Source organism: Falco biarmicus, chromosome 4 (genome assembly GCF_023638135.1).
Source record: "Falco biarmicus isolate bFalBia1 chromosome 4, bFalBia1.pri, whole genome shotgun sequence".
In the NCBI taxonomy this organism is placed as follows: Eukaryota; Metazoa; Chordata; class Aves; order Falconiformes; family Falconidae; genus Falco; species Falco biarmicus.
Window position 1 is genome coordinate 83,789,151 of NC_079291.1, and position 24,377 is coordinate 83,813,527.

The 24,377-nt window shown below is 41.1% G+C and overlaps 1 protein-coding gene across 6 annotated transcripts; it reads left to right on the forward strand.

Moving 5' to 3' along the window:
- Positions 1 to 1,074: 1,074 nt before the first annotated feature.
- Positions 1,075 to 24,151, forward strand: WIPI2 (WD repeat domain, phosphoinositide interacting 2). Of its 6 annotated transcripts, none has more exons than XM_056336069.1 (13): positions 2,515 to 2,587; positions 10,129 to 10,211; positions 10,304 to 10,418; positions 14,753 to 14,922; positions 16,183 to 16,279; positions 16,876 to 16,973; positions 17,426 to 17,518; positions 18,276 to 18,346; positions 19,267 to 19,374; positions 20,097 to 20,261; positions 21,189 to 21,296; positions 22,478 to 22,608; positions 23,453 to 24,151. In XM_056336069.1, exons 3-13 carry the CDS (start codon positions 10,334 to 10,336, stop codon positions 23,563 to 23,565), a joined length of 1,239 nt encoding a protein of 412 aa, XP_056192044.1. In that variant the 5' UTR covers positions 2,515 to 2,587; positions 10,129 to 10,211; positions 10,304 to 10,333; the 3' UTR covers positions 23,566 to 24,151. The 6 variants fall into 6 exon arrangements, with proteins under 6 accessions (XP_056192039.1, XP_056192041.1, XP_056192044.1 ...); XM_056336068.1 differs by lacking the exon at positions 2,515 to 2,587 and adding an exon at positions 2,597 to 5,069; XM_056336064.1 differs by lacking the exons at positions 2,515 to 2,587; positions 10,304 to 10,418 and adding an exon at positions 1,075 to 1,307.
- Positions 24,152 to 24,377: the final 226 nt, after the last annotated feature.

Here is a 24,377-nt window from a genome sequence, read left to right on the forward strand (position 1 = left end):
GGGGGGGGGGGGGGGGGGGGGGGCTGAGCTCCCCTGGCAGCACACGCTGCTGTCACGTCTCCCCAGGGAGGGAGGTTTTCCTGTGTGTTCAGCTGCCGGAGCCAGCAGGTAAGAAAAGACAATTTGAGATTAAAATCTGCCATCTCTTAGCAGGAAAAACCTCCTGGCAAGAGAAGACACTTTGGATGGGCAGAAGTTACGGGACACGTTGGCAGCAGCTGTAGCAGGGGCAGAGGCACGGTGGGGGCAGCGCCAGCAGCAGGGGGTGGGGAGGTGGGCAAGGGCCACCGCAGGGTGGCCGAGGGCCACTTGGGTTTAAGCCATTAGGTGTCTCCTCACCAGCAGCTGGAGGGTGGCGAAATGTGGGGGAGCCCAGAGGGTCCCGTCTGGCCGGCCAAGCTGGCCCCAGGGGCACAAACCCCAGCCCCTGCGCCCCCGGCATTAACTCTTCTCAGGCCCAAGCCCTTAATTTTGATCCGGTTTCCAGACATTCCTAGTTCGGTCACCTTTTATTTTGCCTGCAATTTGTACTGTCTCCCGACAAGCTGCTCCCTGGCTCCGGCAGCCCGTGCGTGAGTCCCCTCGCGCTGGAAGTGTCCCCTGCCCGCGCCTGGCTGTCCTGCAAGCTGGGGACCCCCAGAGCCACGACAGGGCCATCGCCCTGGGCTGCGGGCTCCCCCGAGCGGCCCTGCTGGCCCATCTGCTGAGCCTTGGGGACCTCCCGTGGCCCGCAGCAGAACTGCAGAGGCGCCGGCTCCGCGCAGCCTGACCCTGCGGGGGCTGTAGGGACCGGGACAGCAACGCGGCGGCCGCGGTCAAGGGCGGGGACGCGACGGAGGCGGGCATCGCCGGCTAGGTGATGAGTCTCCCATCCAGCCGCTGACCCCTCCGGGCCCTGCTTATCTTCAGGACGCCGCTGCCCTCCCTCCGCCCTTTCCCCAACCAAGTTCGGCGCCGCCGGCCGAGCGCAGGCGCGAGCCCTCCCGCCTCGCAAGGGGCGCATGCGCGCCAGCAGTACGGCGGCCGGGAGGGGGCGGCCGGCGGGGGCCGACGGGGCGGGGGCGGGGCAGCGCAGGCGCGGGGCCGCTCCGCCGCCCGCAGCGTAAACAAGGGGCCGGCGGGGATGAGGAGGCCGTGGGTGCGCGGCGGGGGCCGGGGCCGCCGGGGCTGAGGTGCGCTGCCCGCTGGAGGCGTTCCCCCCCGCCGGACGGGGGTGGCGAGGGCCTTCCCGCCATGAACTTGGCCAGTCAGAGCGGCGACGCCGGCAGCGGCCATCTGCTCTTCGCCAACTTCAACCAGGACAACACGTAAGGGGGCGGCGCCCGGCCTGGCCGGGGGGCCCGGCCCGACCGGAGGGCCCGGGCGCGGGGAGGAGGCCACTTGGGAGGGCTGCGGCCGGGGGGCGCTGAGGGGGCCCGGCCTTGGGGGGGGGGCGTGGCAGGGCCCCGCCGGTGCCACCCGCCGCAGGCTCTGCCCTGGCAGCCGCGGAGCGGGGCCGGGGTCCCCCTCGTCCCCGCAGCGAGGGGTGGGGGGGCGGCCCCTCAGCCTCCCCTCTGGAGTGTGGGGCTGCAGGGGCCGGTGGCGCAGGGCTCGGGGGCAGCCTGGCGCCGTGGGTGCAGCCTGATGCTTTCTGCGGCCCCCTGACTTGCCCTGGGGCGCCTTCCCTGCCCCTGCTTTGGGGCATCGCTCGTTTTGCTTTGGGAAAGGGAGGGAGAGCTGGGTCTGCTTTCCGTGAGGGGTAAACCTCTGGAGGGCCTGAGGTGACACGAAGACTCTGGTCTTCCAGGAGGCGCAAAGATTTCATCCCACACCTTGTTAGAGTTATCTTTTCATACAGCCTTTTTATTTTCACCTGCTATCGGTGTTGAAGCATTATGCCTTGGGCTTGAAGGTATTTGCACGAGCCCATGCTGCTTTTGGTGTTGATTTTGAAGAAGACGTCTTTCTCATGTGCTCCTTGAAATCGCACTTACTTTTTTTGTATTTCAATTCTAGAAGCAGTCAGTTCATGCTGTACACCTTGCAGGTTATTTAACCGTTGCAGCATATTTAAACTAATCAGTGCATATTAATTTTTCTATAGGGTATTAAAATGCAATATTTTTCAGTTTAAGAAATCCCTAATAGTTGGAATTGGAGTACTAAAGATCCTTTAAAGAAAGATTTGACTGTCTTAAATACCTGAGGGATGAAACAGGGGGGGGCAGTAACTGAAAGAACTTGTACTTGGGAAAGGATGAGTTTTGTTTTAGGAAGTGAGTAAGAGGAAATGAGCTCAGCTTGGCATCACAGAGCATAATCCACCTGTGTGGTGGTGGTTTTTTATTTTAACAATTTATTTGTTTGTTTTACAAGCAGCAACGTCTTGTCCTCACCAGAGCGATCTATGACTGTCTTCAGCATGTATTGTATTGTATTGTAGCACATGGGAATTGTGAAGACAAGATTATTTATGGTGACAGCCAAGATTGAGGAGAAAGGTCACGTCACAGAAGGAAATACTGTGTTTTGTAGGTTTTGTTGGGGGTGAAGAGCTGAGCAAGTGGAGCTGGATAGACTTGAAATGAGAAGCTTTGAATAACTTATGGTAAATGGGGGGGGGAGCAATAGTCTGCCATTTATTGTAAGTAAATAACTACCCATGTATTGATTCGAGCCAAAGTTTTTTGCAACTACTTTTCACATTTTTTCATCAAGTAAAATATAGAGCTCATTTGGTCTTTGTGTGTATGAAACATGCCCACGTTTTACTCGGATACCATCCATTTTTTACCTATTACTAGACAAAACAAGTCATAATAACTAGGAAATGTCACTTCTTTCTTTTGCAGTTTATAAAGATCATTATATACGTTTTTGAAGTTAAACTGTGCCATCCAACATTGTGATCTAAAAGCATTAGTACCTCTTCCTTAGAGCAACTGCCTGTTTTCAGTTGTACCTTAGCCTTGTGGAGAGCTGTAGGTACTTAAAGATCACAGAGTTGTGACAAAAAAACCCTCTTTTGAACAAGAGAGCTGCAGGCTTGACTTGAGAACAAACCTGAGACACAAGTAAAAAGAAAGAAAATGTAATACAGACTTATTATTGTTTGGTTTGTATATCTTGAAATCAAGAGTAAAGTGTGTTTCCTTTTTAACTTTGAGTTTACTGGGAGGGAGGACAACAACTGGCTAGTGATTTCTTTCCTCATCTGTGTATGCAACTTTGCTACTTTTCTCCTTCCATTTTCATAAATATCCAAAAAGCATTCTTCAGTTTCTGTGTCTCAGTTGAATTTGGTTTTGGTTGTTTTTTTATTATATTCAGCATTCTAATGTCTGTTGTACAGGTAGATGGATATATATATTTTAGTAATAATTAAATATGTAAAGCACCTTGAGATTAGCTGACAAGAATTTTGGTGATGTATCTTTTTATGTTATCCAGACCCATATATCTCTGCCGTTTGAAGTCTTGGGATACTAGGTCTTTTGTTTAATTTTGGAATATTTTTGCATTTTTAGATATCCATTATAGAAACTACATAAATATAAAAAGGCTCCTTTTCATATTTTTGTCTCAAAATTGAGAATAATTTAAAAGGCCACTTACTTTAAGACAAATGAGATGGTTGGATGATGTTGAATAAGTATTCCTTCTTTCTAATAGAGTCTTGAAGAAAAGTAGTAAGTATAAAACCAGTCTTGCAGATGTCTTTGAGCAGCTTCTTACTAAAATACTTCTCTGATGTGGTAAGTGACCCAAACAACCAAGTTGCATTCCAGTTCTTAAACTGAGTAGAATTTAGTGGTTGTGTAAGTTCTTTAAACTGAAATTTATCTGATTTTTTTTTAAAGTATTTTTTCTTTTTCCCCACCTCTGATCTCTCTTAGTTTCTTGTTTGAGTAGAGAAACAAGAAGTCAGCTCTCCGAGTTTATTAGTATACTGTTCTATATATCTAGATCACTGTTTACCAGGCTGAGAGTGAGCTGAAAAGAGCTCAACAGAAATGAATTACACCTTCCCATGCTAGGCCTCAGAAAGCTTACTTATTTTCAACTTATTACAAATAACTGCAGTCCTTCTCCAGACATGGAAGGTAAACAAATGCATATTCTTTCAGCCAGTATATGAAAGACAAGCTTTGTTTACATCTTCCCAGTCAGTAGAGCTCACATCATGTTTTAAGGCGTGCTTCAGTAATTAGAAAAATCGCTGACAAACAAAACTGGAAAATAAATTACATGAGTGCATTGCTGTTGTTGCATTTAAAGCTTTTACCTTCAACTTAACAAGGTGCCAGTTCCACTCTTGCTCATATGTACTTCGCTTGCCTAGGCAGCAGAGCCAATTGCCTTGTATTAGGAAAAGGCTAGGTGCTGGTAAAAATAGGTGTGAGGCTAACTTTTCCTAGGCTTTATGAAGGGTTGATAATTATTGTTTCCTGTAGGAAAAGGAGATGAGCTTCATGATGGTTTTTAGTCTTGGGAAATTTGATTGCTGGTAGTTAGAAGAATTTGTCCACATAAAAGTCCCTGTTGCTTTTCCCATTTGTGGCAGTCCCTGGTGGCTGAAGCAGGTATCCTCTATCTTGCTTCTAGTTGGTTGTTTTTCCCAGTCTTAACTTCTGGGTTTTTTAATGTTCATTTGTGGATACTGTATGTGGTGATACTGTCTTTTGGAATAGTATGTACGTTATTGCAAGTGTTGTCTTGCCTCTTTATTCCATATTGCCCTAAGCTTTATTTATGTGAGAGTTTTGAATTATTGGCTGGGATTGGAACTCTGCCTGAAAATACTCCACCTATAATGCAGCAGAAGTGGTTGGTTTGTGGCTTCTCTTTTGATATAATATGTTTTCATTAAATAAAAACATGGAGAAGGTAATTTTCAGAAGATGTTGGTGTGCTTGTTTTGGACCTAGCCCTTTTCCCCAGTGAATCAATCATTGCACAACTCAGCATGACTGGCGTTCTCTGATAGAGGCAGAAGCTCCAGCCTGCAGATGAAAGTGAAGTAACTGATCAGAACTCAGATGTCCTAGCAAAACCGTGCAGCAGAAGCTTGTGGGTGATCTCAGTGCTAGGTAGGTTTTAGCAGTTCTAAATCTCGATCATGTGGTAAGAAGTACCACTTAAATCCAAGTGCTCTGTGTATTACTTCTGGGAGAACTACTAAAACTGAGCACAGATACACTTATGAAAAATTAAAGTCTCCTCACAGACTCATACAAGCCTTAAAACCCATAAGGGAAAGGCATAATATAGTAGAAATTTGTGGCTTTTTAGGCAAAACATAACTTCAGGATCTCAAAATCTATATCTATAAAATAGGTAAAAATTTCAGTATTTAAACTGTTACACAAATATTTACAGAGAAATGCTTTGGAAGAACTTTAATCTGAACACCATAAGTTAATATTGTCATTTACTAAAAACACTCCTACCCCACCAAAAAAAAACAAACCACAACCCAAAGAACCTGCTTGTGAAATAAAAAAAAGAAACCAAAAGAACCTGCTTGTAAAATAATGCAAGTCAACAGACTGTAGAGAAGTTTTAGTCGCCTTTTTAAAAATAAGTAATCACGTGACAGCATTTGGAAACAAAATAGTCACTGTAGTTTTGAAAACAGACTGCTGATGAAAGGACAAAAGGAAGCCTTGCGTTTGGACCTGTAATGAAAACACCGGTGTATGCCTTACTTGCAGGGTTGTCTTTAGTCTCCGCTTTCATTTGCGTATGGAGTTACATGTAACAGGTATCAGTCCATATATCTGTTCTTTTTGATTTAATTCTGCCCTTTTTTTCTCCAAGTAAATCAGTTTTATTCTCTGCTCCGAGCAAAAGATTATAGCTCTAAAGTTGTATAGCACGCTCCATGTTGCAGAAGTTGTATTCTGGTTCCCTTTCTATGCGACGTTTGGATCTCTAGTAAACTGCTTGTGGTGGGAAGAACAAGGGTTAGGTGCTGGGCATTTGCTCCTCAGCCTTTGTTTCTCTGAGGTTCAGGTGTCATTCTCCCGTGATCCTTGAGGACAGGAGAGCTTTTTATTCCAAGGAGGCTTTAATGCTAAACACACACACGCACACAAAAAAAAAAGGAAGGAAGCATAATCGTGTAACTCTTGTGCTCAGGGAAGATCGTTGAGAGACGAGACGCAATTGTATGTCATGTTACTTGCTGTTGTTGCAGTGGAGATGGCAGCTGAGGTGGGCTTGCCAGAGGAGCAGTTCCTCGGTGTGTGACAATTTGGACAGGAATTTGGCCTGCGAGTAGTTGTGTTTGCTTGGATTAAGAACTTCCTGTTGTCCCAGCCTGCGGCTGCATGTTAAGTGATGAGCAAGTGTGATCTTTGCTATAGCAGATTTAAGTTTGTGTTGGTTTTCTTTTAATATAAGAACAATGGGAAAGTCTTGTGAGTTGTCGGAGTGTTGCTGACAAATGTTGAACATACGAGTTTCTGTATCTAGCTCTTGCCCAAAATAATGACATTCTTGACCTTTCTATTAAGACATGTCCATAAGATGTTACAACTTTGGTTTCAGCAGATACTTAGGAGGGGAAAATAAGAACATAATTACTAAGGAAACTTACTTTGCTTTATGTGGTTTTATTGATTTTTCTTTAATACTAATCTAAATCTAAATACTAATACTAAATCTAAAAAAAAAAAATCCCTTCTTCATCATAAGCCTTTGTTCACAGATGTTTTGTCTTTGGAAATTTACATTGCTTTTGAAATAAGGTGAAGCATTAGTATAATGAGACTGTATCTAATGAAAGTAGGTTCTATTAACCAGTTATTTAAAATAGTAATGACTTCTGTAGTTGTTTGTACTGCAACTGGTTTTAATCTTTGAGAGAGCTGCCCGTAGCAGGATCTTTCTGATTGATGTAGAATATTTCTGATTAATAGTTAAGGTCCTTTATGATACAGAAAGGGAAAAACTGGTTTTCTTCCTTCTGTGTGTATATTAAAGAAGGAAAAGAAAGCCTGTATGATTCTAACCCACCTGAAAAAACTTGTTTCTAAGGAGTCAGAGAGATTGGACCAACTGATTTCCCACTCTAGGTGAGTGTGCTTACAGTGAATGTCAGCATCTTGAAATGAGTGTGTGAAATATCTTCCAACACTGTTTGCTTGATGAGGTTAGTTTTAATTATTTATGACAGCCACTCTTGAAAATACGCTCAAGATGTATGTAGTGTTGGATCAGACTACAGTATTATCTTTGGAAAAAAGTGGGTAAGCACAGTTTCATAAATCATGGCTATATTGGTAATTTTGTACTGAGTAGACAACCTTCATGATGAAATAGCTCAAAGTCTACAATCTAAGGTATGTAATAGAGACTGCACATAATAGAGCTAAAAAACATCTGCGTGTAGCATAATGTTAGAAGAAAAAAGGCAGGTTTTTTGGATATTTATTTTATTTTCAATTTCAGTCTCTCATCAGCTTCTGAAAATTGGTGATAATAAAGCATAACGCCCATGTTGTTAAAGGAGCTTCTGATAAACTACAGTAGCTTCTTGTTGGCCACTGTCTATTTGAGCAATAATTGAATGGCTTATTGATCATATTTCCTCCCCGTATGGTTATACATTTTTTTGGAGGTGAGGTAATTTTGGCTAGATACTTGTTTTGTGGATTTGGTCGTTCAGATAGCTATCAGCTGTCTTAAGGGCTTAAGTGTAATATCAGTGCAGGGGAAGATGGGGGATTTAAATCGTTGTGATTATGCTGGTATAACTCAGCCTAGCGAGTTCTCTTATTACATATAAAAAGCCTTTTTCCAGCAGTTTCATAAGAAGTAATTTGAGAGTATATTAAAAAAATAAAAGAAGCCCTCTGAAACCAAGAGTGCTGTTCTAGAAGAAAAATGGGTTGTTTTGCACTTATGCTTGTATACTGAAATGGGTTTAATTACACTGACTTGAACTGTTCTGTGTAAACAGATTGTGACTTCATTACCTTGATCCTGAAAGAAAGAAGAAGAAAAAAAAAAAAAAAAAGCAGTTGCCATGGATGGAAAGGTCCATTCTGTGCTTCTTCATTTTGGCTTCCACTCAATCTAATGATTTTTTATCATGTATACAACTAGCTTTTGCCATTTAAGCTTATTTAAATGAGATATAGATAGTCAGTAGAACAAAAAAAATGGGCGTCCTCATTGGTTTCAGTGATACTGTCAGTAAAACAGTGATACACCAATATTCAGTATTCAAAGCTGTAGGTACAATACAGGAATCAATTCTGCTTAGTAATACACTCACAGATAGCTACTACATGGAATTCTCTGTGAGGAAATCATCCTGTGTCTCTTGTACATCACTTACACTGCAAGGAGTCTTGTGACTCACTTTATTTTTAACTCGGTTGAGTGCTTGTTTACCTTTGAAGTGACAGTTTTAATGTCATTCTTTGTTAAACTTTCTTTTGAGGGAGGCAGTAGGTGATCTAACAAAAGCTAACTCATTACAGTTTCATATTTTTTCATAGAATTTGGATTTTCACTGAGTTGTACAAAAGTAGTTGAGGAAAAACACTGAAATGTCTTTGACTAATCAGATACAGTCTGCTGAACATACCGATTTTGTCTGAAGTAAAACTAAATTCAGTATTTCTAAGGTGACTTAGAGAAGCCGCAACAAAATTTTGCTTTACAATTGCTTCTCTGTCTCTATGCCTAATATCCTTTTTTAATGTATTTGTTACTGAATCTGGGGAGGCTTACTTCTCTGTCCTGGTGGTGCGTATTTTAATTTGAAGATGTATACCTTCTTAAATATAACTACTTAATCAGACTGTGCCAGTTGTATATTTTTCTAGAAGAGAAGGTCATACCATCATACAGAAGCTGATTTTGTGTTTGGGGATCTTAATTTTGGAGGGTAAGCCATTTGAGGAACAATTTTTAATCTTCTGGGTACCCTCAAGTTTAAAAAGGGCTTGCTTTGGAGCTATGAGAGGAAACTATAGAAAGAGCAAGAAATCTAGGAATCTGTATTGTATTCTAAATGCAGAACTAATGATTAGTGCATCTGAGAGAGTTGTCATGCTGAGTTCAGAAGGGCATTTTGCAGGGTGACTGGCAGGGTTGGGTTTGAGCTTTGTCTTGAATGACTTGCACAGTTTGACATATCAAAATACATTTTACTGGAATTTAATTAGGTTTTCTCCTTGTGTCCTGGCAGTAAGAAATATATGAACTATAAGCATACTAATACACTTCTGCACAACTGTATTGACTGTTAATTTTCTTTTTGTGGCATAAAGTCATCCTGCACATGGGGAGGGGAATGTAAAAATGTGCCATTGTCTGCTGTCTTGATGTGTAAAGACCTGCAAGACAAGCCTAAAGGTTTTTCTAGCTTAAAATTTAAGACCAGTCTTTGACTGGAAAAGCAATTAAATGGTCTGTGAGCTAAGTGTGAAAATTGAGTAATGGGGGAAAGAAGGGTTTGTAGTCAGTTTTTTAATGTTCTACTATTGTTAAAATCTGTTCAACATCAGTGACTAGCATTTTTAAGAGGGTGCCTCTGATCAAAGATTCGGCATGAGTATTTGTAAGACTGAGACCTAACAATGTTCTCTGGAGGTGCTAGAATATCATCAAATAAAATGGGAGAAAATCAGAGTTGGCGGTCTTTAATTCCTTTTTATTTTTTTTAATATGAAAGCTCTTTTGGGGTGGTTGGGCAAGGTTGCAGTATAAAGAGGAAAAAAATCCCTAGATATCCCAGTTTAAAAGGTCTTGGAGGTCACCTCTAATGATGAGGCAATGATGTAATTGGTTTGTATTACATTATTCAAGTCATCATCTCTCCTCCACACTAAAGCTTTTAGGTTGTGTGGAGAAGTCACCAGTATGAATTGGACAGTAGGCTTACATTAAGCTGTGAACTCTCATTTCATAAAACGTGAAGCAGGATCCCACACCTGGGGTAATTCTGAAGCTATTTCACCTTTTCAGAGTCAAGGAAGCTGGCTGTATCTATCACGGCTTTTTCAGGCAAGCTTTTTATTGCTTTTCTTGCTGAGCTAACCCAACTGGAGTTTTAGAATAGGGTAAGAATCTGTCCAAGTGTAATCACAGCTGATTTAGTTTATGTTCCTGACTGGCTTGTTTCTTTTTCAGATCCCTTGCAGTTGGCAGTAAATCAGGCTACAAATTCTTCTCTCTTTCTTCTGTGGACAAATTAGAGCAGATCTATGAATGCAGTGAGTATCTTCTTTATTTCTTTTTTCTTTTTTTTTTATCCCCCCAGTTGGCATAATTTGGGAAGAATAAGACATGTTTCATTTTTTCACAGGTGGTTTGACATAAGAGGATCCTTAAGTGTATGATGAAATATCACACAAATACAGAACAATTGATTGCTGGCAGGGTAAAACTGTTTATCAGTGTTCTGTATTTCAATTTAGCTGGTATGTTGGGAAATTGGGTTTAGCTATGAGTAGAACTCTTTGCTTTTCTAATTTTATGTCCAGTGGCCAGGTTATATAGCAGCTGGGCATAAAGAAAAAAAATTACTGGTGTGAGAGTGTGTCTTTTGGGTCTTTAGACTGGCTGTTGGGGCAGGCAACCACTAATATACCTTTATCAAATAAGAAAGCAAAGTCTTGCTTATCTTTAATCCTAGCATTTGCTATTTGAAAAATGCTTTAACACGATAGCTGCCAGTTTACTCATACAAAATGGTGAATAATCCAAAATTCCCATAACTTCTCAATACTGGTCACAGTTGAGTAGGATATGAGATGGAGGGAAGCATGGGGATAAGTGGTATCCCCTGTTTTGCCAGCGCTTCATAGACCTCCCTTTTTTGAGGTGCTAATAAGTGAACTATGAATGCTATGCGTGAGTATCCTTGCTTTCATGTAAGCTCCGTGTGAACAGATGGTACCAATAGCTATGATGTCAGCATTTGTAGTAGCATCCTGGTGTACCATGCTGCGCAACAGGGTTGTCTTCAGACTCCATTCCCTAAGTGACCTGACCCTGTGGCATCTTAAATTTTGAAAATGGTGTGTGATTCAGATCACCTATTATCTGTGGTGACAGTCTGTTTCTGTACAGAGTCAATGGAGAAAAGTAATTGTGAAGTTCAAATTAGGCACCTGTGGTCAGGTTAAATTGTGTTGCAGCTATATCTGCCTGTGTTTGAGTCATGGTCTGGTTGTACTGGTTAATCAGTGGCTTGAATTCCATTTTATGCCGTTGAGTTTAGGTACCTGACCTCTGCAGTATGTTAGGCACTTACAGTATCTGGCCTGATACCACCCCAGGAGACTCAGTGAAGATGACTCCTGTTACACAAGACACTGAATAAACATATTGAGAGAGACTGAACTGAACTTTGTAAGACTGCTTCTTCTGGGTGGTCCTTGAAAGAAAAAGTACAGATTAGATAAGTGCCTTGCTCAAAATCTTGCAATAAACCAATAAAGCAGCTGGTTTGGGGATTTAGACCTGCCGATTCCAGTCTTGCCTTCAAACTGTTCTGGGATGCCTGTGTTGGCTTAACCTCTTTTTGATATTTTAAGGGTTTTTTCCATGAGTGTTAAGTCTGTAAATACAGAGCTCAGTGTGTGAGGTAATATTAGTAGAAAACTTGATGGTTTGACCTCCATAAGCCAGCCTGTCTTGACCTTTGCTCGTAGGGCATGTAGTGCCTGCAGCAGGTCTAAATATTTGAGATCATAATTTTTTCTATGCAGTTAAATAATGTTCAGTCTTGAGCTTGCAAACTGTGCCTGTTTAAAATTTGATACGGAGGTGGAGGGCTTCCTATGTATTTGGTACCTCCTTTCCACAATGAAAGGTATCTTGAGGCCTCCCAGACATGTGCCTCCTGCCTCCCAGTCCAGTTTAAGTAGGTCTGAAGACTTGTTGTTTTGAGTAGTGCTTTTAAGGACCTCTCCCTCTCTTGTGTAAGATTAATCTGCCAGTTCTTGTGTAGGTGTCTAAAGTAAACTACAAAACATGCCCCAGCTGTCTTGTGTTTGAGAAAACAACTGAAAAGAATGGGAGGTTTCTGTGTCTGCTCCCATCACTGACTTCTACTGAGACTCAGTACAAATTGCCGTGCTCAGTTGATCCCCCTGTAAAAATAAGTATTAGATTGGAGGGGCTTTAAGGCTTAATGAATGCTTAAACATGTTTCATGTTCTTGGATTAAAAATTGAATAAAAGCACAGCTGATCATAATCTAGCTGGTTCTAACCAGTTCTTTTCTGTGATGCTACATGCTTGTGTTTATGAAACCGTAGTCTTATTATGTATTTGCTTGTTCTCCCCTCACTGCTGATACTGAAATCGTTTTGCAGTTCTTTTTGTTCTTACTGTATTTTGAATCTGAGTTCCTGGCAATGCTGACTTTTGTAGTGTAAAGGAGAAATAAAAAATAGAAAACACCTGTGATTAACAGCATTGCTATAGGGCTTAACTAGTGCTTCTAAACATGATTAATTCAGGTCAGCTGTGTGTAGGATGTGCAGTATAGCCTGGTGCTGTACTTGAATGGTTGCTTCTTAGGAAGCATACATGATTTGGCAGCTGTGAAGAGATTTTATCACTTCCTCCTGTTAGGGGAAGACAAAGGAACAGAGGTGCGTCCTCTATTTTTAAAGTGAATTTAATTAAAAGTCTGTCACAAAGCCTTTCTCTAAGGTAACTATCTGTGTTATAGTAAGTCTTTTTATGATGAGACTGAAGGATTGTCTATAACTTCTAAATGTTTTTCTTGTTGAAAGTTTTTTCTTCTGTCTGTGACTGCTTAGTTCTTGATAGTGCTCTTCCCTGTGTGCCTTGCCTGCTGCCTACACTTCCCATCAGTGCAGCATAGGACAGCACTCTTTCCGTCTGTATCTCTGCTGCTGTTCCTCCTCTGAAATACCAGTTCTCCTGCCTGCTTGGGAGAGTAAGAATTCCCAGTCTCTGCTGGTCTTCTGACTTTTGTAAAAGGATGCCATCGCTATGGAGGACTTCAGGCTTAGATGGAAAGCTGATAACATACACTGTAAAATAGTTGAGAATTTTTTATGTTACTAATCTGATTCAAGGAACATGGACCTCTGCATTTGAAAGTCTGCATAAACTTATTGAGGCAAACTTTTGTGGTTTTTTTTTTCATGTTGTGTGTGGCATCAGGAAAATGGAGAACAATTCCTTGAAAACAACAGCATTGCTAAAATGCATTATCCCTGGTGTATGAGGAAATTGAATTTTCAAAGCCTCTGTGAGCTGTTTTGTCTTCTCTGGAAAAGCACCTTATTAAATATGAGATTTAGATAAAAGTCAATTGTGTTGCATAGCATACGGAAAATGCTTAGTATAAACTTGCTCCTTTTCCTTAAGGAGGTTATTTCTTTCTCTCGCACAAGAATGTAAAGCATTAAATATTTTCTCTTCTTTTTTTCTTGAAATAACTGCCCAGAAAAAGCACTTTCAAAGCAGACATGTTGCACAATGCTGACAGTGTCATATGCTGAGAATGTTGGAAAGAACTCTTTTTCAGGGGATTTCTGTCATTGGTGATGAGAACAGTGCCAATTAATTAATTAATGCGTCCCTTAGCTAAAACAGAAGCCTTCAGAAATAAATTTGCTTCTTTTTTTTTTTTTTTCCTTTTTTTTCCCTGGCAGTTTTACAGTTTGGAATACATTAAGCATTGAGCTAATCCAGATACTGACTTCTGAAAAATTTGGTTGTTTCAGTGGATCAAGACCAAAGGCTCAAGTCACTTGTCTTGATTCAGTTCTGTAATGGAAGAGCCAGTGTAGGTGGTAGCTGTAGAAGAGCTGCAGAGAATGGTAAAATTCTCTCCAGGTTTCTCCTGCTGTGAAAACTGTCCCCTGTGTCTCTGGGGCTTTTGGAGGGGAGCTTCAGGAGATGGGAGGGGGAAACACACATGCCAGGGTAACTGGTGGTGGGACTTGAACTCGTACCAGCTTGGTCTGATACTGTACTATAATCAAAAGCTTTGAAAGTGCTTCTTTGCCAGAGATCCTGGTCATTCCTCCCTCCTGCTGTCTTCCCCACATTTTGAATGGTGACTTTTGTTCCTCCTCCTTTGCCTTCTGCGCTTCCACAATAGAACACTTGACAAAACACTGTTTCATGGCTATACGCATACGTGCTGGGCTTCCGTGATTCCTGTACACGTTGTTGTTAGGGACTGTCAGGTAGAAGATGGTATATGTGATCAGTGGCTGAAGCAGTCTTAAAACAAATGAGTTTACCGGCTTCTTTAAGTACAATAACAGCTCCTCGTGGAGAGGTGTGCAGAAACTCCAAAGTTTTTGGTCATCAAAAGCCCTTCTATGCATAATAAACTTTAAAAACAAAACCACACACAAAAAAAATGCCCAAAACTGTAAAAAAAACCCTTTGCTTTCCTAGATTTCTGCAGAGATGAGGGAAGACTAAAATTTTGGAATTTGACAGTTTGCTGGGGTTTGCATCTGGGATTTTTTTTCTATTAGATCTTGGGCAGGGAGGAGTAGGTGCTCTGTTCCAAAGCATAAACTTGCATGACACCTTGGGGTGGGGGAGGAAATACTTGTAAATGAGCATTCATTGTGCAGCGTTTCTGCTTTGAAAAACCTGTCCTGCATCCCACTTTGACTCTGAGCTGCTGTTGTAGAATGTTCGTGGTCTTAGACTGTATTTTCTAAGACAGTATTTCCTGTTGATGTGCATCATTCGTCTTCCCTAAAATCTCCCTCTCTATTTTTCCCTCATTACTGTGATTCCTCAGCTGACACAGAAGATGTGTGCATTGTGGAGAGGCTGTTCTCCAGTAGTCTGGTGGCCATAGTAAGCCTTAAAGCTCCACGCAAGCTGAAAGTTTGTCACTTTAAGAAGGGGACAGAGATTTGCAACTACAGTTACTCCAACACCATCTTGGCTGTCAAACTCAATAGACAGGTGAGTAGTAATTTTGGTTGGGTGAAAACACTGGAAGCGGTTGTGAATCTTATTCTGGCACTTGCTTTGCTGACTGATGTGTCTTCCTTTGGTGACAGAATTGCTATTTGAAATTAACTTGCACTTTTCCAACTGTAGCTTCTGTATGGCATCTCGGTACTCATATTCAGTTAAGTATTTTTGGTTCTATGTTTATGTATTTAATTAGGAAAATGCCCTGAGTAAGCTGGGCATGCTTTGAGTGGGAAGTCAAGACTAGAGACCTCCTGAAGTCCCTCCCAGTATCAATCATCCTGTGATCCTAAATGTGAAAGTAACATGAAACTGACAGTTTCTGTTCAGGCATAAACTTAAAGTTGTCATCTATTCACTTCTGATGTTGTTAAATACAGTTTGCTGAATTCTTTCAAAAAAATAAACCACTGAACTGGTGAAATTTTTCAGTTAAGTACTTGAAACCGTAGTTTGCTGTATTGCTAAATCATTAGTAGGCTTTTCTGGAAATACAGACTTCTCTGTCTTCAGCCAGCTTGCTCAAAGTAGAGAAAATGGCATCTGAAGAAGAAAAATCTTTTTAGTGTCTATTCCTGCCCCCAAAAATCAGGTGTGGGAGGATGGGATTCTTGCTTAAAATCATAAGGGAAACGGTGGCTGATTTGATCTCTGGCATAGTGAGGTAGCATTAAATGAGAAACATCTTGTTAGTCATCCAGATGTAGTCTACAAAAGTGTAAATGAGATGCTGAAGGACTTACCTTAAGGGTTGTTTGTTTTTTTTTTAAAAAAAAAGCCTCTCATATGACAATGAGTAAGTAATAGGCTCTATAAATGGTTAAAGTCTTGCATGTTTTTTTCTGTTTAGCCAAAGCTGAAAATTATTTCCACACGTGAATTGGCCTTTTGTGCAGGGGAGGGGAAATAAGGGCAGGTATGGAAGAAAAAGAGCTTTAAATGAAGGTTTGTGATTTGCTGACTTAAACTAGTAGTGTAAATCATTTTCATTTAAATCAGTTTGCGCTAGCATGGTTGAGAGAAGTGCACTGGTCAGCTCAAGCGCCTGAGTATAGTATTGCGCTGTTGAAGCCTTGTCAAGAGGTGTATCTTGTGTTATCTTCTGTCAGATTCTTATTTCTTCCCATCAGGTGGGTATGACCTTTTCTCTATTGGAGGGTACCTACTGCATTTGGGGATACAGGTTTTTTAGGATTGGTAAACTAATCTCCAGTTTATCAGCTTTTCATCCTCTTTTCCCATGTCTAGAGGCTGATAGTATGTCTGGAAGAGTCTCTCTATATACACAACATAAGAGACATGAAGGTATTACATACAATCAGGGAGACGCCTCCCAATCCTGCAGGTATGTTAGAAGCTAGCATAACTCTGAAAAGTACACTCTGTGTCAGCGTATGATATTTCCTACCGTAGCATTAATTCCACTTTCAAATAAAAGTAACTATTAAATACATGAGTGTTGTCTTAAAGCCTACCCGTTTATTGCAGGTGAAGTTTTTGAGAACAAATAGCAGACTGCCTTAAACTGTGTTTTCCCAGTATCTTAGTCTCCTAGAGTGGCTGTGTTGAAATCTTAGAAGTAGCAGAGATACACACTGGATTTTTCCAGCACTTGGTAGTAGTTAAAGGTTTTGTCAGGTTAATGTTTTGGAAGTCATGGCAGACATGGGAGATTCTACATGCTTAAGCAGTAGAATGCTTAAGCATTTACTGTAGCTTTGTGAGTATTCTTTCTTTCCTACTTCATATTAAACTTTAATTTGTGTTGAATAGTTGATACATGTTGCAAGTTGAGATTATTCATCCTTGTTCTGTTCCTGTTGATACCTTCCAAGGATAACTTGAGTTGTCTCCATAGTATTCAAATGCAGAATCAGCAAGTTTTGCTGTGTAAGTCTTGGAATTCACCTCTTTCTAATTGTGTTTCTGCACCCCTTCTAGGGTTGTGTGCTTTATCGATAAACAATGATAACTGCTACCTGGCCTATCCAGGAAGTGCAACTATTGGAGAAGTACAGGTCTTTGACACCATCAATCTGGTAAGGATCTCTGTGAATGCTGTTTCCACTGCTGAAGATGCAGGTTTTGGAAACGACTCAACTTGCTCAGGGAGGAGTTACTAGGACACTCAGTCAGGTTCCTCTACATCAGTTTGCAGTATCTCTTACAGCTAGACTTCACAGAAAGTTGGCAAAGAAAATTCAGGCGCTAATATTAGATTTGATAAGTAGAGTTGGGCAAATGGGTGGAGTAAAGTAATTTTTATTTGAATTGTCTTTTAAGTATCCTTCTACTGCTTGTACTCTATATGCACATGCTTCAGTGATAATTATGTACTTGACAGTTACTGAAACAAATATTGAAGCTGTTGTCTGTAAAGCAAGACCTGTATTTGACTTGAATGCTCTTAAATATGCAGTCTTACACTGCAAACATGTAGCTTTTAACCTGTACTCTACTAAGGTTGTATTTTATTGATTCACTCCTGCAGAGAGCTGCTAATATGATCCCAGCTCATGATAGTCCCTTGGCTGCTTTAGCATTTGATGCAAGTGGTACTAAACTTGCCACTGCATCAGAAAAGGTAAGGTGGCTTTTTATCGACTTGCTGACAGTGATTAAAATGAAATTTTTTTCTAAGCATTTTAAGTAAGTTTAAGCGTGCACAATTTCAAGCACAAGTGCCAAAAGAGAAGGTTTACAGTTTTAATGGCAAATCTAAGTTAAGAACTGTTAATGGTATTTTCCGTGCTGTGAAACGGTGGATAATACGGTTATTTATTTAAACACATTTTAATCTGCCTGTAATCGGGGCAGTTCTCTAAGTGTGTCTCCCTTTGGTGCAGGATACTACTTAGAAATTAATAATCTTGTTTTGATGCTGTCTTCCTGATGAAAACAAGACAGTTAAAAGTCAGAATACAGAAGTGTCTTGCTAGTCTATGGCACGTGATGATAAATTGTCCATCTAAATTGTGTAAATCAGTCTGAAGCCTCTGATCTTTGAGTAATCAGCTTAGAATATAAAGGTGTAACTGCTTCTGATAAAGTCACAAAGACATCCAGGTGATTGTACTTGTCTAGTGCACTCATTTTCATGATCAAATATGATAAGAAGGGGGGCTGTTCTTGATGCATAGCTCGTTCTCTACATTAGTAGCTGCCACCTCTCATTGTTTCTCTTTAAACACATCCTACGAACAAGCTCCATAAATATTTCATACTAATATGTGGTGTGCATTAACAGCATAATGGTTTGCTGCTTGTAGTTGTACTCTGCTCGCTAGAGCTAATACACAATGAACAAACTTGAAATGAAAATTTATTTTTTTTCGTTACAGGGGACAGTAATAAGAGTGTTTTCCATTCCAGAGGGACAGAAACTATTTGAATTCCGAAGGGGAGTGAAGAGGTAAGGTTCAACTGGGCTAATTATCTGAAGCACATTTCTTACGGTAGATCTTCAAGTTTGTTCTGCAATTGAGCTGGCATCCAGATTTTTGCCTGTTCTCATCTTCGTTCGTCTCTACCTGTATGCTTACAACAGTTTTAGCTTGAATGTCTTCCAGTTTCACTCCTTTGGACTTGACTATTCTACAAATCAGTCCTGTCAGGATTGTACTCCCTCTTGTCTTTTAAAAATATATCGGTGAGGGAATTTTAAAGTGGGTCAGCTTTTGTAAGAGATACTGTATTCTTATGGCAGTTGAAGGCAGTATATTCAATACTCTCACTCTCTTCTAAATCCTTCTAGTGCAGTGATCATTGATAGCCATTGTGAAATGGTACTCTGATTTGTGGTAGTAGTAACTCTGTAGTTCTACTGTACTTTATACCAGAGGTAAGACTGAGTTCAGATTGTTACTAATTGATGCCCATGTCTGGTATACATCAGAGTTGAACATCTTTAATGGGGATCTTGCTCTTGAAGTGCTTTTAGGAAGATATCTGATTTCAGAGTGCTTATTATGGAAATGTCCTTTTTTTCTTATTTGCGAAGCAGTGGTGACTGAGAAATTTGCATAATTATTAATTAAGCCAAATACTTCGGCTTAATTGTGAGTCACCTGCAGTCACTGACAGGAGAAGAGCAGGTGAGTCTACCATGCAGCCACAGTTCCTCCCAGCTCTCACAGTACAGCTCGTATGAACGTTATGGAGCTCCTTAATGGTAAATGTGGAGAAAGGCTCCTACCTACCAAAGTGGAGAAGTAATATTCTCATTTAAGTCAATTCCTATGAGTTAGTTAACACTAGCTTTCTTACACCAATTGATATGGTACTGGAATGCCAAAAATAATGCTTCATTGTTTTTCTTCCTTTTTTTCCTAGGTGTGTGAGCATCTGTTCATTGGCTTTCAGCATGGATGGCATGTTTCTGTCTGCATCCAGTAACACAGAGACGGTGCATATCTTCAAACTTGAGACTGTGAAAGAAAAGTAGGTTTCAGAGATTTTTCTTAGATTTTTTTTTCAAGGAAAAGGCTTTAAAACTGATGATACTCCACAGGATGAGTTCTCCAAAGTGTGGACAAACTTCATTTGAACACTTCTGTAAAGGGCGTAAGAAGTCACTGGTGAATCAGCAGCTGTAGCTGAGCTGTGTACTGTTCTCCTGGTGAACAGAGGCAGAGGAATGTGGAGCAGCCTTAACGTTTTCAGTTACATTTGTGTTTCACCTCTTCTGACATCCATATGGGAAGAGCTGTCTCAGCAATGCCTCCCAGCTGCCTATAGGGCTTTAAAAGGCACCACGTTGTAATATGTTTCTATTTATGATTTGGGAGGACAGTCTAACTTACATTTCTGCGGAAGTTGTTAGAAACAATTATTTGCTTAGTGATAAACAGGCGAATAAAATCGGGAAGTGTAGCACTTCCCAGTAGATCTCTCTGTTGTGTAATGAACCTTACAAAATGCAGTTTTATAAGCAGAAGTATCAGTTCAATCAGACACGCTTAAATAACAAACTGAGGGTATTGTAGGACACATTGTGCCCTGTAGCATAAATGGAGTGCACCGGACTTCTTGGGGCTGTTACTTGTTTCTCTTCAGAAATAACTAGCTGCTTAATATCTTGAAAAATAAAGATGTTTCAGAGTCTTTACAGACCTTTTTCTCTAATGTGAAGGCAAACTCAATCACTCTTTTCTGACTTGTAGACCTCAGGAAGAGCCTACAACCTGGACAGGTTACTTCGGAAAAGTGCTGATGGCTTCAACAAGCTATCTGCCCTCTCAAGTAACAGAAATGTTCAACCAGGGTAGAGCCTTTGCTACAGTCCGCCTGCCTTTCTGTGGGCACAAAAACATCTGTGCACTTGCCACGTGAGTAAAGATGAGCCTGCATTCACCTCTCCGCTGGGTTGCCGTGTCAGGCCGCGGAGGGGCTGACACTGTAGAACGTATGCTCACTCCATCACCTGGAATCATTTCAAAGCCTCTTCCAGTTTGAGCAATGTGTTTGAGCTAACACCTCGCAGTCTGTGAAAAGGCATCATATTTGGATGAGACTAGACTATTTTTGAGTTGTTTAAAGATGTCTTAAGTATGAAAGAAGAATGTTGAGAACAGACCCATGAGCTTGTATTTACTTTCATTAGTGCTAGGAGTACTGTGTGTTTTTCTAGCAAATTGCAAAATTAGGCAATCCAGGCGAACCATTAGAGAAGTCTTTGAAAGCAAATTCACATTATTCTTGTCTCTAAACCAGCAATAGTGTTCATTAAAGTTAATTTTGAGGACTGAATCTAATCTTTATTCTGTCTTCACCAAAGGCAGGTCCCATTTGGCACAGCTACAACAGCAATAAGCTGAGCACTAGTAAGCTTATTTTGTGGGGGTTGTATAGTTTTTATGCTAAATTGACTTCATGTCTTTACTCTCACTGCTCTGATCTCAAAGCACCCTTTAAGCAATAATTAAGCCTTGTGACATTTCTGAAATAAGTAAATACTTCCCATTAGAATATTTGTCTCTGGAGTTGCACGAAGCTTGACAACAGGATGATAACTTCTGAATCTGTTTTACTGGCTTATATAGAAGTTGCTTGATTCCTGTGGCATCCAGTTAGCCCCAAAATGTGGTTATGCCTTACCTTTTATGCATAGTTCTTTCCTGGGTGCTCTGTCTAACTGTTAACAATGTTCCCTGTGTAGGAGCAGGAGTGTGGAAAATGATGGTTTAATCATGGGAGAGGAGAGTGTGTTTTCTTAAGTTCTTATTAATGTGTTGCTCTCCCCTAAACCTTTCTAGAATCCAGAAAATCCCTCGTTTATTGGTGGGAGCTGCTGATGGGTATCTCTATATGTACAACCTAGACCCCCAAGAAGGAGGAGAGTGCACACTAATGAAGCAGCACAAGTAAGTCCATGTTAGCCGAGGGCTGTTGTATTTTATTTCCTCACAAAATCCAGCATGTTCTTAAACTTTGTTTGTTCTGCAAAAGTCTAACTTAAAACAGCTCATTTCTTTAAACTAATCTTTTTCTGGACCTCGGACATGAATGAGTAATTTCAGAATCCCCCTGAGCCTGCCTTCCTAGTTTCTACTACACTAAGCACCACTTTACCAGTAGAAACCTAACACTGTCTGATTGCAGCAGAGGATCAATCGCTGTTAGCTGTGTGATCCTGTTTCCTCTTACTTAGCAGTTTGAGTTACTTAAACAAGAACTTGAAACGACTGACACCATCCTCTTCGTCAGTAAATGGTTACAGACACGAGAAAAAGATGTTACTGTGACTTCACAGGGGAGAGTCTGGCTTAAGAAGTTATCTGTATTCTCTCTCTACTGCTTCTTATTATATTCCCTCTCCAATACCCCTCATTAAACTTCCTTGCATATAGGCCAGCCAACTTATGTTCCGTAGCGTGCTGTAGAACACTTAGGGAAAATATGACAAGGCGCTGTTGTTTTTTAGTAAGGTTTGGTAGGAAAATATAGTCAGATTACTTACATGATCAATCATAGAACTAAAGCAAATAACTCTTGATGATGATCCAGGTTTGCAGCTTTGGTCAATCTATGATACTGGTCAAAAATCATACATCTGTCTGAACATTTTAAGGTATGACCTCTGGTTTCACTTGCAGATGAAGCCTCATAGAGGGAAGCTTTTATCAAGTTCTTGATCTCTGAAAAGCTCTAATGCCTTCACTGAAGGTTTTCTAGTATATATGTATGAAGCAACCGCTTCTGTTGTGGCCAGAGCTCAACAGAGAATCTGTAATGTTGCTGATTAGAATGGTTATTTTAATCCCACACTCCTGTTTTAGGTCTTCCCTCACCCCCAGCTACTAGGATTTAGATCCTGATGCCATGTCGGAAGCAAGCATGTCACCGATGAGTCTTCACTGTTAAATATGAAGTGTTGTCAAATGCCTTCTTCAGTCCTCTGGAATGGAGGGACCCAGTTCTTCTGTTGCATGTGTATACATATTATTCTTGCGCATCTAATGAGATATTCTTCTGTAACTGTCAACTAAAGCTATATTATGCCCAGGTAGATCACCTTTCCAGCTAACCTCTCTCTGCTTCCTAGGCTCGATGGCAGTATGGAGCCAGCCAACGAAATTTTAGAGTCTGCATCCCATGACCGGCCGTTGGTAGCGCAGGCATACAGTGCTGCTGTGACTAAAGGTACATATGTGCCTTCCTCACCCACAAGGCATGGTAAGGAGAAGGCTGGAAATGGGGCAGAGAGCACCTCTGCTTATTGCTTCATTCTAGATGGCTGCGTGAGCTCGTCTGCTTCCACACTGAGCTCTTCATAACTGCGTGAGTGATGTGGAGCGTTGGTGAGCAGCAGCAAAAAAAGCACTGGTGATCTACAGTAGCCTTCTATAGACGGATCACTCATCTTTACTACCTTCTGGGGAGAACTTTGTCTCTAATTGTGGTCAATTACTATAGCGGTAGTTGAAGTACTTCCTAAATGGTTCTTGAGATACCCTAACACAATTATTTTGTACAGAAGTTCTGCCCAGACCTTGTGCAAAGAATCTGAATTACAGCCCCCCTTGGCTTTTTTGTGTGGTGTTTTAACAAGTTTGATAAGTTCTCCTATTGTTACTTTATGTGAACAGTGACCTTTTAGCCTGATTCACTGCTCTGTTAAGTCAAGAGGATGAAAACTTGGTTAATGCTGCAGCTCTTCAAGTCAGTGGGGCTTTTACCATCTTTGTATGGCACTCAGGTGAGTGCTTCAACTGCAGAGGAGGGACAGTCTGCACTTGTAGCACCTGCACTGCAGATGCAGCTTTAATGCATGAGTGGAGAGTAAGAAAAATGTCAGCCTGCCCAAATCACCAGTATGTGTTGCACACACGCAGAGTACTTTAATTTTGATCATAAACTGCTCATGGCTTGGAGACACGTGGTCATGATAAAAGCAAACATAAGGTGGCAGTGAAACTGTTGCAAGTAGCGTCTGGTACTTCAGCTCTAATCATTCACTTTGGGTCCAAGCCCTAGTTTGTGCTGCTGATCCCCCAACTACTTGTTCCTTTCTCCCCAGCCTATACTGATGACCTGGGTGCTGTGGGTGGAGCTTGCCTGGAAGATGAAACCAACTCCCTTAGATTGGATGAAGACAGTGAGCATCCCCCCATGATCCTTCGGACAGACTAAACTTTGACCTGTGAACTCACTCCTGAAGCAGAGAACACTGGCTTGATGTTTCTTGAGGAATCTCGTGTTATGCTGCTATGAACTTTGACATGAGTTGGGAGAGAGGATGACAGACTCTTACAGTTTTAAGTCATAGCTGTAGTCCTAATTCTATACAATTGGAAAAATATATGGTTTTCAATTCAGTGGCTTTTAATCTTGCTTATCTATTTTAGCTGTGTTTATATTTTTGTTGCCAAAACCTGCTGTTTGTGCAGCCCTCGGAGCCTACTAGCTTTGCATGCGTTCATGTGCCAAGCAAGCATAGGAGGGGGAGAGAGAGAAGCCACTTTATAACAAACTCAAGTTTGTATTTTTTTTATATATGTATATAATATTTAGCTTATATAAGGAAGGAGTAGAGAAGTGGTTCTGGAAGCTGAGACAAGTTCTGCACTGACAAAGGTCCAAATGGTTTCCTGTGCATGGGCTTGCAGGCATACCTAGTGACTGACATGCAACCTTTCAAATGCAATGGCCTGTTTTTTTGGGTTCTCCCTTCCCTTTCCTGGACCATTTTGTTAATTAAAATTCCTTCTGAATGTTGTGTATTTGTGGGACTGTTCTGTTTGTTGGGATGGAAAATGGGAAGTGTTTCCCTGCGTAAGGATATAGAATATAGAAAGTGCCTTTACAGGGAAGAAAAGGAATTGCTGCAGGAAGAAAGCTAGAATGAAGAAGGAATTGCTAGAGACTCTTGTTCGTACACCTTTAGTACTTGGGTAGCTATAGCCCATAGTGGCTATATAAGCTCGTGGGTTGTTTTTTTAGAG